The sequence below is a fragment of the Panthera pardus genome, unplaced genomic scaffold (genome assembly GCF_024362965.1).
Source record: "Panthera pardus isolate Hobbes unplaced genomic scaffold, ASM2436296v1 HiC_scaffold_24, whole genome shotgun sequence".
Taxonomy (NCBI): Eukaryota; Metazoa; Chordata; class Mammalia; order Carnivora; family Felidae; genus Panthera; species Panthera pardus.
In genome coordinates, this window is record NW_026526810.1 from 13523714 (window position 1) to 13540154 (window position 16441).

General features: G+C 47.4%; 1 protein-coding gene across 4 annotated transcripts in view; it reads left to right on the forward strand.

Moving 5' to 3' along the window:
- The window catches only part of ENTREP2 (endosomal transmembrane epsin interactor 2), a 456009-nt gene that overhangs the window by 434582 nt on the left and 4986 nt on the right, over positions 1-16441 (forward strand). For all 4 annotated transcript variants that reach the window (XM_019460056.2, XM_019460059.2, XM_019460057.2 and 1 more), the window contains 2 exons: positions 9108-9183; positions 14879-15085. In XM_019460056.2, the coding sequence (XP_019315601.1) occupies positions 9108-9183; positions 14879-15085 (283 nt within the window). The remainder of the gene's footprint in view (positions 1-9107; positions 9184-14878; positions 15086-16441) is intronic.

A 16441-nucleotide genomic window follows, 5' to 3' on the forward strand; every position in this document is an offset into this window, starting at 1 on the left:
GGAATAACAATACTTTGGGGTGCTAGAGAAAGAGGCTCCCCTAGCACAGGCTGCAGAGTAGACAGAGGGCCTGGACTCACAGACACATGGTTCAGGAAGGGAGAGAGGGGCCAAGTGCTGCCCAGAGGCGGTGAAGGGCTGACCCTGGTCCCCCGCTGGCTCACCATCCAGAGATTGCTGGTGACCGTGGCAGGAGGAGCTGCAATGGGGCAGTGGGGCAGGTGCCAGCATAGGCTAAAGGCAGGGATGAGACGTGGGGAGGTATAGCAGTGGTCTGTCCCCGTGGTTTTTGGATTCCAGTGGGCATCCCAGGCTTGTCAATCAAATACAGATGGCTGAGCCCACCCCAGAGTTTCTGAGTCCATAGTTGGGGAAGGGGAACCTGCCAAGAATTTGCATTCTGGGGGTTTCTGGGTGGCTCAGTTGGTTAAGCGTCTGACTCTTGATTTCAGCTCAGGTCAGGATCTCAGGGTTGTGAGCTCAAGCCCCATGTTGGGCTCTGTGCTGATAACACAGAGCCTGGTTGGGATTCTGTATCTCTGTCTCTCTCTCTCTCTCTCTCTCTCTGTCTGTCTCTCTCTCTCTTTCTGTCTCTGTCTCTGTCTGTCTCTCTCTCTCTCTCTGCTCCTCCCCTGCTCTCACTCTCTCCCTCTCTCAAAATAAATAAATAAACTTAAAAAAAAAAGAATCTGCATTCCTACCTAAGTTCCAGCTCCTGCTGCTGTGTTCCTCTAGGGACATGCTTTGGGAACTGGAGTGGATCACTCTTGTGAGATGCTTGGCAAAGAGGAGAGAAGATAGGAGATAGTTAGGGAGACTGTGGGCATAGGGCATGAGGATGTTACCAAAAGGACGTGGAAGGGTCCAGACGTGGGAGCACCTGAGCCGGGGTTGGAGAGGGAAGTCCCTTGAAGGCAGAAGGGGGATGCTGAGCCAGCCTCAGATGGTCTGCTCTGCCCTGTAACCAGCAGGGGCACCAGGCAGGGCAGCAGATGGGCCTGGAAACCCCAGCAAGCCCACAGGGGTATGTGATTCTCCATGGCTGCTTTGGGGAGAAGGAGGAACTCTGCCACCACCCCCCAGCTGCTGCCAGTTGCCATCACAGAATTTGAGCTCCATCCTGGGGCCGAGCTTCGGCCTGCCCATCTGTCCTCCCATTTGTGAACGGTTACTCCCATTTCTAGAAGAGAAAATGCCACAGAAGGGTGAGTGACTGTGCACACTGCCCTGTAGAGAGCAGCAGGACTTCTCAGAGCCCTTTGCTTCTCAATCCTGATGACAGGGAACACCCACCCCCAATAATACTCCTCATGATGAGTGTGGAATGCCCACCTCCAAGCCTGTCAGGGACCCTGGATGCTGGAAAGTGGCCTCTGCATTTGGGTGTGACATTCGATGCACACCATACTGGCATACCAGAAGGCTATTGAGGAGTGTTTTATCGCTGATTTACTCTTTTTTCTGAAGCATATAGAATACAGATCTTCCTTGACTTACAGTGGGATTTTCAATCCAAGAAACCCATGTGCTTTGAAAATATCCTTAATACCCCTAACCTACCGAACATCGTAGCTGAGCCCAGCCCAACTTAAGTGTGCTCACAACACTTCCATTAGCCTGCAGTGGGGCAAAACCATCTAATACAAAGCCTATATTTTAAAAAATAGTTATTTATTCATTTATTTATTTAGAGAGAGCAAGGAGGGGGCACAGAGAGAGGGAGAGAGAGAATCCCAGAGAGAGAATCTGCACTGTTAGCACAGAGCCCAACATGGGGCTTGAACCCATGAACCATGAGATCATGACTTGAGCCAAAACCAAGAGTTGGATGCTTAACTGACTGAGCCAACCAGGCACCCCACAAAGCCTATATTATAATAAAGTGTTGACTATCTCGTGTAATTTATGGAACACTGTACTGAAAGCAAAGAACAGAATGGTTTTGTGGGTGCAGAATGGTTTTGTGAGGGTGTCCGTTGTTTACCCAGTCAAGTGGCTGTCTGGGAGCTGTGGCCACCCACCTCTGCCCAGCATCATGAGAGAGTACCATACTGCATATCACTATCCTGGGGGAAAAAAATCCAAAGTCAAAACTCAAAGTACAATTTCTTTCTAACTGAACGTGTATCACTTCTGTACCATCGTAAAGCCAAAAAATCCTAAGTCAAACCATCATAAGTTGGAGACCGTTTGTATGGGGGAGGATAATACTGGTTCTAATATGACACCGTTCTCCAAAACTGTTGAGAATTCTCTAAATGGAGATTTCTTTCACATGATTTTGGTGAGAAAATCCTTAAGGGCAAAGGAAGGCCTGTCTCCTATTGCATTGGCTCAGAACCCACCAGCTTACAAGTGCCTGCACAAACATTATGTGTGCAAGAAGTACGTGTCTGAATGGCCTTTCTCTGGGCTGGCTCTTTGGGGAGGGGGGCAGCATCTGGTGATTACGGGGCCACTGCAATGCTCCCCTCAAGGGGAAGCCTGCGCCTTGCTGGGCCCATTCTCTTTGACCCCGTGGTCTGGCAGCACTTTTCAATTCCACAGACACCTCTAGGAGTCTAGAAGCCAATGAAACTCGTTCCCATCCACAGAGGGAAGGCTGCGCCAGCCACCTGCCCCCCTCCCCTGGGGCAGTCCCCCCACCTGAGGACAGCAAGGAGCTGTCCCCCCTTTACGGCACAATCCTTTGTCACAGGGCAAGGCAGAGGTTAATTACTTCCCCTTATGGACAAACAGCACGTGAATTGTCTATCAGTACTCGTTTGGATAAAGAGAGGAAGACAGACTGACAGAGGAGCAAAGCAGGCATTGTGTGGGCTCTGGACAGGTGGCAGGAGGCCGCTCCTTTGGGAGAACTTTTTGATGCGGGAAGGAAAAGCTCCCTTGACTGAGCACATTCATTCTGACCCATTCACTCTCCTGGATCGGTCACAGGCACGTTCTGTTCTCTGTTTGCAATGTCCTTCTCTTTCCCATGGCTTAAGACCATACCTTGAGGGCAAGATCAGAAGGAGTGCATTTCTTTCTATAGCCAGAAAGTTACTGAGAATTTGCCAGTGTGCTATTCCTGTGGATGACAAGCTTACATTTCCAAGGACCATGGAAAACTGTGCTGTATTCTATAGAACACAGAGCCATGAACTGAACAGAATCCCTTCCTTGTGGGACTCACAGGCTGGCATTGGTAACAGGACGGCCTCCAATGAACTTTGCTGGGACTTCAGGGGAAAAAGGTAGAGTGGGATTGGCATGTGAACAATGGAAAAGGTCTCCAAGGTGCAGTGTAGACAAACAGTGCTGCGACAGCCTGGGACCCGGCTGGGGAGCTTAGGGTAATGAAGGAGGTTCATTGACATCATTTGGGTACAGATTTCATGACCCTGCATGTCAAACTATAGCAGTGCCTTTGACGAGTTTGACATTTGGAGTTGACATGATCCAGTGGCACCTTGGGAATTTGAATTTGGTGGCAGTCTGGTGAGTAGGAGGGCAGCCTGAGGTACAAGGCTAGAAATGCTGAGGCAATGGACACAGGAGAAGTGCAGCCAACCACAAGTCCTAAAAGTCAGTATTTATATTTTCAAACAAAATCACCTTTGCATTTAAAAATCTGTAAGCAAAGTAGCTTCAAAGATTGCCTTGGGACACTAGGCTAAAATCTTAATTCACATTTTCTGTGATTACAGCCAATTGCCTCCAAAGAACAGCTCTTTATAGTTCTGATACTAGCTGGTTGACCTGACCCAGGAGTGGGGAATTTGCTACCAGAAATAGGGGAGAGTTTTCACGTGGTGTGTCTTAGCCACAGAGCTTACCAAAAGAAAGGGAGATGAGGAGATGCGGCTTATTTGCATAAATGCCAACTGACTTTTTATTTTTTTATTTTTTTTCAATATATGAAATTTATTGTCAAATTGGTTTCCATACAACACCCAGTGCTCATCCCAAAAGGTGCCCTCCTCAATACCCATCACCCACCCTCCCCTCCCTCCCACCCCCCATCAACCCTCAGTTTATTCTCAGTTTTTAAGAGTCTCTTATGCTTTGGCTCTCTCCCACTCTAACCTCTTTTTTTTTTTTCCTTCCCCTCCCCCATGGGTTTCTGTTAAGTTTCTCAGGATCCACATAAGAGTGAAAACATATGGTATCTGTCTTTCTCTGTATGGCTTATTTCACTTAGCATCACACTCTCCAGTTCCATCCACGTTGCTACAAAAGGCCATATTTCATTCTTTCTCATTGCCACGTAGTATTCCATTGTGTATATAAACCACAATTTCTTTATCCATTCATCAGTTGATGGACATTTAGGCTCTTTCCATAATTTGGCTATTGTTGAGAGTGCTGCTATAAACATTGGGGTACAAGTGCCCCTATGCATCAGTACTCCTGTATCCCTTGGGTAAATTCCTAGCAGTGCTATTGCTGGGTCATAGGGTAGGTCTCTTTTTAATTTTCTGAGGAACCTCCACACTGCTTTCCAGAGCGGCTGCACCAATTTGCATTCCCACCAACAGTGCAAGAGGGTTCCCGTTTCTCCACATCCTCTCCAGCATCTATAGTCTCCTGATTTGTTCATTTTGGCCACTCTGACTGGCGTGAGGTGATATCTGAGTGTGGTTTTGATTTGTATTTCCCTGATAAGGAGCGACGTTGAACATCTTTTCATGTGCCTGTTGGCCATCCGGATGTCTTCTTTAGAAGTGTCTATTCATGTTTTCTGCCCATTTCTTCACTGGGTTATTTGTTTTTCGGGTGTGGAGTTTGGTGAGCTCTTTATAGATTTTGGATACTAGCCCTTTGTCCGATATGTCATTTGCAAATATCTTTTCCCATTCCGTTGGTTGCCTTTTAGTTTTGTTGGTTGTTTCCTTTGCTGTGCAGAAGCTTTTTATCTTCATAAGGTCCCAGTAGTTCATTTTTGCTTTTAATTCCCTTGCCTTTGGGGATGTGTCGAGTAAGAGATTGCTATGGCTGAGGTCAGAGAGGTCTTTTCCTGCTTTCTCCTCTAGGGTTTTGATGGTTTCCTGTCTCACATTCAGGTCCTTTACCCATTTTGAGTTTATTTTTGTGAATGGTGTCAGAAAGTGGTCTAGTTTCAACCTTCTGCATGTTGCTGTCCAGTTCTCCCAGCACCATTTGTTAAAGAGACTGTCTTTTTTCCATTGGATGTTCTTTCCTGCTTTGTCAAAGATTAGTTTGCCATACGTTTGTGGGTCTAGTTCTGGGGTTTCTATTCTATTCCATTGGTCTATGTGTCTGTTTTTGTGCCAATACCATGCTGTCTTGATGATGACAGCTTTGTAGTAGAGGCTAAAGTCTGGGATTGTGATGCCTCCTGCTTTGGTCTTCTTCTTCAAAATTACTTTGGCTATTCGGGGCCTTTTGTGGTTCCATATGAATTTTAGGATTGCTTGTTCTAGTTTCGAGAAGAATGCTGGTGCAATTTTGATTGGGATTGTATTGAATGTGTAGATAGCTTTGGGTAGTATTGACATTTTGACAATATTTATTCTTCCAATCCATGAGCAGGGAATGTCTTTCCATTTCTTTATATCTTCTTCAATTACCTTCATAAGCTTTCTATAGTTTTCATCATACAGATCTTTTACATCTTTGGTTAGATTTATTCATAGGTATTTTATGCTTCTTGGTGCAATTGTGAATGGGATCAGTTTCTTTATTTGTCTTTCTGTTTCTTCATTGTTAGTGTATAAGAATGCAACTGATTTCTGTACATTGATTTTGTATCCTGCAACTTTGCTGAATTCATGTATCAGTTCTAGCAGACTTTTGGTGGAGTCTAACGGATTTTCCATGTATAATATCATGTCATCTGCAAAAAGCGAAAGCTTGACTTCATCTTCGCCAATTTGGATGCCTTTGATTTCCTTTTGTTGTCTGATTGCTGATGCTAAAACTTCCAACACTATGTTAAACAACAGCGGTGAGAGTGGACATCCCTGTCGTGTTCCTGATCTTAGGGAAAAAGCTCTCAGTTTTTCCCCATTGAGGATGATGTTAGCTGTGGGTTTTTCATAAATGGCTTTTATGATCTTTAAGTATGTTCCTTCTATCCCGACTTTCTCAACGGTTTTTATTAAGAAAGGGTGCTGGATTTTGTCAAAGGCCTTTTCTACATCGATTGACAGGATCATATGGTTCTTCTCTTTTTTTTTGTTAATGTGATGTATCACGTTGATTGATTTGTGAATGTTGAACCAGCCCTGCATCCCAGGAATGAATCCCACTTGATCATGGTGAATAATTCTTTTTATATGCCATTGAATTCTATTTGCTAGTATCTTATTGAGAATCTTTGCATCCATATTCATCAGGGATATTGGCCTATAGTTCTCTTTTTTTACTGGGTCTCTGTCTGGTTTAGGAATCAAAGTAATACTGGCTTCATAGAATGAGTCTGGAAGTTTTCCTTCCCTTTTTATTTCTTGGAATAGCTTGAGAAGGATAGGTATTATCTCTGCTTTAAACGTCTGGTAGAACTCCCCTGGGAAGCCATCTGGTCCTGGACTCTTATTTGTTGGGAGATTTTTGATAACCGATTCAATTTCTTCGCTGGTTATGAGTCTATTCAAGCTTTCTATTTCCTCCTGATTGAGTTTTGGAAGAGTGTGGGTGTTTAGGAATTTGTCCATTTCTTCCAGGTTGTCCAATTTGTTGGCATATAATTTTTCATAGTATTCCCTGATAATTGTTTGTATCTCTGAGGGATTGGTTGTAATAATTCCATTTTCATTCATGATTTTATCTATTTGGGTCATCTCCCTTTTCTTTTTGAGAAGCCTGGCTAGAGGTTTGTCAATTTTGTTTATTTTTTCAAAAAACCAACTCTTGGTTTCGTTGATCTGCTCTACAGTTTTTTTAGATTCTATATTGTTTATTTCTGCTCTGATCTTTATTATTTTGCCAACTGACTTTTTAATCACAACTGGTCAAAATAACGTGTCTGGGAACAAATAAATGCAGCCTCTGAGTGTCCCATGTGAGGCCATACACACAGCATCTCCTCTCAGTGGCCCTCTCCTGCAAGAGCTGTGTTATAAACTTTTATTGCTAAACTAGAGTTTCACTTTAAATTCTGTGCCACAAGTATGTTTCTTCTCCACCCTTTTCCGCCGCCCTTATATTTAATCGAAAATGCCGTGTGAACCTCACAGCTATTTCCTCCACAGCTTTCGTGTGGCAAGGTGGCGTTGGCCATGAGGGAAGGCCAAATTCAAATTAAACCCTTGACACCCTGCTTACCAGACGTGATAGATACACTGCCAGGAGCTGTCTCCTCTCAAAACCAGATTTGACCGGGAGCCAGAGGGAAGCCAGTGATGCTTCTATGAAATATGAAATGAATCCAATTTCCTCCTGACCTTGTCCCACGGCGCATTTTATTCCTCTTGTTTTATTTATATTTCTTTATTACCAGAAGCTTTTCTTCAGGCATCAGGCCTCCAAGTTGCCACCCATCCCTGCAAAATTAAAAAAAAAAATGTTAAGGGTCAGGAGGAGTATGGAAGGAAACGCACCTTGAAGATATTGTTCCTTTTTGCGTGATTTCGCAGAATATTCTCAACAGAGATTTCCAACATTGGTTGTAGGCATAGTGTGATTTCAGTGAAAAGGAAGGTGAGTGTTGGTGGCCGTGTGAGTCTCCCTCCCCCGATTCCCTCCCCAGCAGAACAGGATTGTGCTGAGGAAGGAAAATAGTGCATGCAGTATTACACATAGGTGGGATCAAAGGGAACATTTAGGCAGCTCTGGTTCTTCCCCGCAAGTGCGGTTCTTGCCCCCCAAACCCTGTCGCACATTCCCCGCCCCCGGGGGCACGGTTCACCTGTTTTGTGTTGGTGAGAGGCCTGCAGCCTGGTTGAAAGAGCCGAAGGTGATCAGCTGTCTGATTGAAGTAGCAGGAGACAAGGGAGGCAGAGACGTAATTACCTGAGCTGGAATGGGACCAAGCCGCAGGGGACCCCCTGAACTTCCCAGGCCTCCCCCTGAGCTCATTATTTGCAAGCAAGTCCCCAAAGCAATTCTGAAATAATACAAGGATTCAGAAATCATTTTCTGAGATAGCACAGGGGCACATGTATGTGGTATTTGTGACACCCAGACACATGGCCCATGTGGGACCATTGTGCCCTACAGTAGGGGTGGAACAGATGTGGTCACAGTGGGAACCGAGTGTGCGAGCAGAAGATGGGCAAGTGAAGACAGGGCAAGAGGGCAGATGTGCCCTACCCTCACCCAGCCAAGAAGGCCTGGTCTTCCCCTGCTTGTCCTCCCGATAGCCTCTCTGGGCTGAATGATCTATTTGAGAAGAAATCTGCAAGAGCATGATAACTTCCAACATGATGCAAGCTTCACAGCCACTCAACACGACAGGACAGGACAGTGTGCCCAGGGCCACAGGGCCTGCGCTCAACCCGGCACATGGCCTGAGTGGATCTGGACCTTGAACCCAAGCTTGGACAGGGAGGAAAGCCTTCTGAGTAACCTCTTGATTCCATCTGCAGAAAGCAGGAGGGAAATGGGGCAAGTACACGCTCTGGGGGAGTGTGAGAGCTCACCGAGGCCAAAACTGTCTACTAAATGCCCACCCTATGCCCAAGCCATGCTGGCCCAGAGCATTACAGGTCTCTTGACTGTCCCCCTGTGGCTTTATTCTTCCTGGTGTGGAAGCAGGGAAAAGAGTTGTTGGGAGGAAGGGGTTAGAAGTGAGGCCAGGGGCTCTCCTACCTCCTGCAGTGACTCTGGAGGATCCTATGTGGCCTCTTTCAGTCCCAAAGAGTGCTCCCTAGAAGTGGAAGGTGAGTGGGCTGAGGGTGGCTGGTACCTGGCCCTGGTGGGCTCTTGGGGACTGCTTGGCACTCTGATTTCAGAAAGAGAAACAGTCTTTGGCCTTGGCAGCAACCCTCTGGCCTTGGCATCCTCACAGCCTGACTGCATAAATTTAGGGGAGAATGGCAGACATGTAAGTACACGTCACTTAGTACTTCTTTCTAGAAGATGAGCTCTGAAGTCAGCCTTGATTTCTGGAGTCTGTTGTGCTGTGCCCTTCAAACTACCTGATGACCTGTTTCTTGCTGTAGCTTACGAGTGTAGATCAGCCGGCGACTGAGCCCAGCCCCGGGGACCCAGATGCCACTGCTGGCTTCAGCACACAAGGTAATCTTACCCTTTTGATCATTTGAAATAAGTTTATACTTCTCAAAGCATGTTTCCTTCTCTCCTCCTACTTCCTTCTCTCCTCCTTCCTGCGACTGCCTTCCCACCATTTCTTACTCTTTAAGGGGATAGAATTTGCTACAGCTTGTGCTGTTTAGTACCATATTAGTTCTCCACAGTTCCTCCCTTACTGGCAGCGGTAGTAAGTCAGTACACCTGGGGGATCTCATGCTTTCTCTGGCGGGATTTGCCCCCCTCTACTCCAGCGCCTTTCCCCTCGACTTGAGGGATATGGGTTTGAAGGAGCGCTTGACTCCGTCTGGGATGGACCCTTCCCTGAGCAAAAACTGTACCAAGCTCACATCCACTGGGCTCCTCCCTCAGGAAGGGGCCAGGCCTGGGCCCCTGGGCCTCTGGGCCCACTGGCTTTGAAGGGGGGCACTGGGGAAAGGACACTACCAGTTGTGTCCTGGAAGGCATTGAAGGAAAAATGTGGAAGGTCCGATCTCAGATGTGGGGTGGGAGCCGCAAGGCAAAGCCAGAGGTGAGGAGGTAGTTGAGGTGTCAGGAGAGCAGACAAGCCTGAGTAGCAGAGGGACACATGGATGAGGGTTGGGTGTTTCCATCTTCTTTGGGTCCCCAGGTGGGCTCATGGGGGCAGGTTTGTTCAGAGACAGAACTCAGCTAATTCATGAGAGGACTAAGGGTCTCAGAAAGGACACGCATTATAGTCCCGGGGCTGTCTGCCCTTGACCCCAACTCTTAGTTAACATCTGAGAAATATGAAGGGGCCATCTTCTGTGAGGACGCCTCTGGGTTGTAGGAAGCCTGGTCTCTGCAGTTGTGGGATTTGGAAGTGACCTTGTCCTTTACTTGGTGGCTCCAAGCAGTCATCAAAAGCTGTGTCTAAGAAGTGGTGTCCTGTGACCTTCCTAGAGACTACTTCAGGGCACAGTGTGTCTCAGTCCCCAAGTGCATTCTAGACTTTGGGCTGAGGGGGCTCCCCCTTCTCCATTCCAGCCCCATCACTCCTGAAAACACAAGTTCTGGAGGAAAGCATGGTTGGAAAGGCCGACAGCCTGGTGGCTCCTGGAGTCCAGGGCAGATAGTGATGGACAGAGGAGTCAGGAATTCATCCGGGCTAGGCCTTCCTCACTGCTCAGGCTCCAGACAGTTAACTGGGCTTGACTGAGAAGCTCGGGGCTGCTTCCAGCACCGACTCCTGGCAGAGGCGCCAGGCCTAGAAGTGGGCAGGAATATATGGAGAAGTACTGACAGAGGCTCATGGGATGGCAGACCAAGTAGGATTCACTGTAGAAAAGATGCCCACCCCTACTGGGTAATTTCTGTATGGGCTGAGGTTGAGGTCAATGTCATTTTTGGGGCTGTGCATATCCAACTGTCCCAGATCATTTATTGCTTTTGTACCTTTGTCAAAACCCAGCTGGACATAATGGCATGGGTCTATTTCTGGGCCCTCTTATCCTGTTCCATTAATCTGTGTGTCTGTCCCTCTGCCACTAGAACCCTCTCCTGATGACTGTTGCTCTGTGGTGAGCCTTAATATCAGGCAAGCCCAACCTCTGCTTTGCTTTTCTTTGTCAAGATTGTTCTAGGTACTCTAGGGTCTATGTATTTCCATGTCAATTTTAGAATCCACTTGTCTGTGTCTATGAAAACTCTAGCTGGGAATTTAATAGGAATTTCATTCAATTTGGGGGGGAGGTGGTATTTATTGTTTGAGAGAGAGACAGACGACAGAGCATGAGCAGGGGAGGGATAGAAAGAGGAGGAAACACAGAATCCAAAGCAGGCTCCAGGCTCCCAGCTGTCACCACAGAGCCCAACAGGTGGCTTGAACTCACCAATCATGAGATCATGACCTGAGCTGAAGTTGAACACTCAACAGACTGAGCCACCCAGGTGCCCCAGAATTGCATTCAACCTGTAGAGCAATTTGGGTAGAATTTCTATCCCTGCAAAGCTAAACATTCTTGTGTAGGAACATAGTACGTCTGTCTCTCTGTTTATCTGGATCTTCTTTGATTTCTTTCATCAGTATTTTATCATTTTCAGAATACAGATCCTGAGCATGTTTTGTTAAGGGCATACTTAGGAATTTCATTTTCTGTGGAGCAGCTGTAAATGGTATTCTGTTTTTACTTTTGGTTTCTGCCTGCTCATTGTTAGTACATGTGCCCAACCATGGGACAGATGTGATTCATTCTTGTGTGATTTCTCTCGCATCCTACAACCTTGTCGGACTCACAAATTTAACTCTAAAATTTTTTGAGGGGGGGTGGGAGGGAGATAAATTCTAGTATTATTTTTCACCTATTGAAATAAAATAGTAATGGGGATATGGATGCTGGCAAGGCCACAGGCAGGTGCTTTACCCAGCCCTGACTGGCAGCTTGGAACTCAACCCTTTTGACGGAGCATCTTGATAAAGAGCCATAAAATGTTTATGCCATTAGATGTGGTGATCACACTTCTAGAACCGCCTGAGGGGAATAATGCAAAAGAAGAAGAAGGAGAAGAAGAAGAAGAAGAAGAAGAAGAAGAAGAAGAAGAAGAAGAAGAAGAAGAAGAAGAAGAAGAAAACAAAAAAGAAAACCATAAGCATGAAGATAACTTTTGTTTTTCATAAGAATAAAAACTTACAGGGACAATGAAGTCCATTGGTAAGAGTTAAGGAAAATATGTTACGTATGCTAAATATATCATCATACATTAATTAGGAGAAATTGTGATCTATTTAGGTGAAAAACTGCAAGTTCACTGGGATTATTACTACTGTACAGTCTTACAGCACAAGCCAGTGAGGGTGTACAAGAATGAGTTACCGTCTTAGCCTATGAGCTTTCCCTAATCTTATCTTGAAGATAAGATTAGTTACCCTAATCTTATCTTTCCATTACTTATAGATATTCAGAGCTAAGTCACATTTCTCTCTCTGTGACTCTGTTTTCCTGATGAACTCAGCCATTGGATTATCACAGACTTTAAGAAAATTGGGACTGAGGCACCTGGGTGGCCCAGTCAATTGACTGAGTGTCTAACTTTTGATATCGGCTCAGGTCATGATCTCACAGTCATGGGATCGAACCCCGTGTCAGACTCCACGCCGACTAAGGAGCCTGCTTGGGATTCTCTTTCTCCCTCTGCCCCTTTCTCTCTAAACAAACAAGCAAACAAACAAACAAACAAACATTATTAAAAAAAAAATTGGGACCAAGGGTATATTATTATGTCCAGTCTCATCAAATGGTATATATTAAATACATACAGGTTTTTGTATGTCAATTATACCTCAATAAAGCTGTAAAAAAGCAAGAAAGCTGAGTTCAAGGAGGATCAGCAGGAAATAAATATTCTTCAAAATAGTTTTAATATACTTCTGCGTAATGTTGATAGAATTAATAATTATGGTTTCTGGTTTGAAGTGTTCTAATGATACAGGGAAGTATTTCTTCTCTACATTTATACATTCACCTTTGAGTGTTTGCCCAATCAATTCCTTAGAATAAATTCCTAAAAGTGAAATTGCTGAGGCCAAGAAAATGTGTATTTTAGGTTTTGATGTGTTGGCCACATTGCATTCTGGGAAGGTTTTCTTGCTGGTTTGCACACCCACCAGCAGTGTTTATGACACCCCAAACATCATCATTCCTGGTGATCTTTGTCATTCTTGCAGGTGACTGTAGTACACACACAAGATTGAGTGTGAATGGCTTTTTACACATTTAGTACCTATGTGTAGGTCAGTTTAGGGTCCACTTTTTTGCAGTGTTTTGTGGGGTTATTTCTTTCTTTCTTTTTTGGTAGATTTATAAGAAAACTATTACTTAAATAGAGACATTTTCTCACTTTTCCTATTCACTGTAGGGATGCTTCCCTGTTAATGATGCCTGTTGCTATACACAGTTTTAGAATTTTTCTTGCCAGATTTATCAAACTTTTCCATTCTGGTTTCCGTCATGGTGACAACATCTTTCTCCACCCTAAGTGTAGACTTATTCTCCTATTTTCTACTACTATTCTTCTAGTATTTTAAAAAAGAAAAGGATTAATCATTCTGAAGAATGTTTATTTAAAGTTTATTTTGAGAGAGAGAGCATGTGCAGGGGAAGGGCAGAGAGAGGGAGAGCAAGAGAGAATCTCAAGCAGGCCTCACACCATCAGTGCAGAGCCCAATGCAGGGATCGAACCCACGAACCATGAGATCAACACCTGAGTGGAAATCAAGAGTCGGACTCTTAACTGACTGAGCCACCCAGGCACCCCTGAAGATTTTTTTTTTTTTTTTTTTTGCATATGATTTGTGAGGTTCGGTTCATCTTTCTGTTTTCCAGAAACAGCATCTATTGAGAGGGCAAGGGTAGACAGTGCAGGGCTGGGGAAGCAAGAGCACTCTAGAAGTGGGCTGCTTCCAACCGGCTCCACCACTTGGCGGCCTCACAACCCTCTTCCCCTGAGGTCGCTTAACCGTGTTTCGGAGTGGTTAGCTGGTGGGCCATGAGGATTACGTGGTAAGTCACCTGTAAACCTCGTGGCAGTGGGGAAGCTCCCAGAAACAGAGCGCACTGGAAACAGAGAGGCCTCCCACAGGACCCACAGAAAGGGATGGATGGGACAGACCCCAAAGCTTCCCACCCTGGAGTTGTTCAGGCTCATGTGAGTCTTACAAAGCATCCCCCAGGTGAGCTGCTCACCTCAAAAATCTACCTCTGTGGAGTGATTTGCCTCACAGCAAGCAGCTGCGACGTTGCCTGGTGATGGGATCAAAGAGCAGAGGGAGCAATGCTTCTCAAGCTTTAAAAAATGTGCACACAGGTCCCCTGAGATTTTAAGACAGATTTTGATCCAGTACCCCCGGGTAAGGAAGGCCCTTGGAGTAGTGAGGGGCTAGAGCCCGATCTGACCAGCATCACAGGGATATAACAGTGGGTCGCACACTTAAGGGGCATCAGAATCCCCTAGGGGCTTGTTTGAACCCCCATGGCTGGGCCCACCCCCGAGTTTCTCATTCATTGGGTCAGAATTCTGCCATATCCCCAGGCAATGCTGATGCTGCTGGCCTGGCCCACACTTTGAGAACCAGGTGGGCATCACTGGGCTGGTTCCCGCACCTGCCTGACCAGTGCACGGCTTGCACTCGAGGCCCCAGGCTGTACCCTTCTGTGTGGGGCAGGCAGGTTCTCAGGCCCATGAGGACCTGGCTAGGATGCCCTGATGTCCCTCTAAGCCCTGCCCTTCTCTACGTGGACCCTGTTCATCAAGCACCCTCTGACCTCCACCTTCCTGTACTTCAGATCCCCCGAGGGATACCCTGGATAGGAGATGGGGCTGGTTTCCAACTTTTAGTCTCTTGTGGAATGTGAAGGGTGTACATGCCCCCACCCTATACCCCTCCTGGGAATGATTCTTGAGAGATCATCTGGTGTCCCCCAAAACCTTTTTAACACCACAGAGCATCTGTAGACCTGTTCGGTGTTCACACGCCCCCAGGATTACAGGTTTGTCTAGATTTGGCATTGAAGGGCAGACTGCTCAGGCCCCCTATGGGGGAGCTCCAGAAGGCTGAGATTTTCACTTTCAGCTCCATCAGGGGTGTGAGCAGGCACTGTGCTTGTCTCGGGTGGCTCTGTGGTGGCCCATTGCCAGTTCTAACACTGGGTCCCTTGCCTTGCAGAGCCCGCAGATAGCTCGAGCCTCCTGGCATCCGAGGGTGCCACCGCACCAGGCCTAAGCCCTGAAGGCCCTGTGGGTGCCTCACAGCCCCTGCCACCTGACCTCGAGTCCCCTGAGGGCCCTGACCAGGGCACGCAGGCACTGCCAGGTCCTGGGCGTGTGGCCCGCTCCACCAGCGACCCCACTTCGTGTGCATCCAGTGTGGCAGGTATGACTGGCCCAGCCCCCTTGTGCCCCCAGCGTGTGCCATACTCTGCCCTGGACACTGCAGGCCTCAGTGAGCTGAGAGTCAAGGCCAGGCCTTGGGACCTCAGCTTAGGGGCCACTTTGGGAATGTGGTCTTAATGCCCTAGGGCTCTAGGGAGGGAGAGACAGTCAGGGGCCCCTGTTGTGTACCCACCAGGCTTTCCACTTTCTGGCTGGGGAGTAAGGATAGAAAGGATGGAAGCCTCGGGGTGATGAGAGCCCACTCGGGGTCAGCCAGCCCCTGATATTAGCCTGCTGGTTGTACCCCAGCTCTGGGGCCCAGGTGGGCACTCAGGTCAGGCAGATGACCACAGGCTGTACCCATCCATCAGCCAGGACTACCCTGGGCTCCACCCTTTTGCAAGTGCCAGTGCCTGCTGAGTGGTCTGGTGGGACCCAGGACCACATAAGGTATGTCTATGTCTCAGTGATGGCTCTAGGTGGGTGGGGTGCCCTCTAGCTGGAGCTGCCCCCAGCAGAAGTGGTGTGTCTCCAGTAGCATTTCCTGGGCACCCTTGGCAGCACTCCATGTGTGTGGCTTGGAGTTGGGGTCAGAATCACCCACATGACTCTTGAGTTGAGCGGTGCCTTCCCTGGGCTGCAGGACATGGCATCAGAGTTCCTGGATTTGCACTTCACACCAGCTCCCCAGGTGGTCTTGTGTATCCTGAGGTTGGAGAACCCACGCTTCCTCCCATGATGCTAGGTTTTGAGGGGGGAGGACAGACGTGTCTTTGCCAGTAGAGACTAGTGGGTATCATGGCTGCAGGGCCATTGGACTACACACTTCGTCCAATGAAACTGTAAGAACCCTGAAGAGGCCCCCTGGCTGCCTGGACTCAGTGGTGTTGGGCCAGCTGACCTCCAAATAGACAAGACCCATGCCCCAGGAAAAGTGTATCCCTGGAAGGAACTAGGAACCCACGGAGGTCATTGCCTACCAGGGCCCTGCTGGTGGAGACGTCAGAGTTTGCACCTGGAAGCTCTTTGGCCTGCAGTCCTCTATCTTGCTACCTCCCCTCCCACATTCAGTTACCAGCTGACTAGACAAGATCCCGTAAGACTCTTCTCCTGAAGCACCCCCCCCCCACACACACACACACCTCCTTCCCCTGTGCTGGGCTCCTCTGAACCCAGGCTCAGCCTTCTCTCCTCCCTGCTAGGGCTATTACACGTGCATGTTTAGGGGAGTGTCTACTCTGTGGCCCCCTGATGGCTTCCTTTGGCCTATCCTCCCCTCAGGGAAATTTGGACTCCACAAACCATTACATTTTAGGGGTGAGGATGGAGAGAAGACGAGTCACAGTGCCTTCTCTGC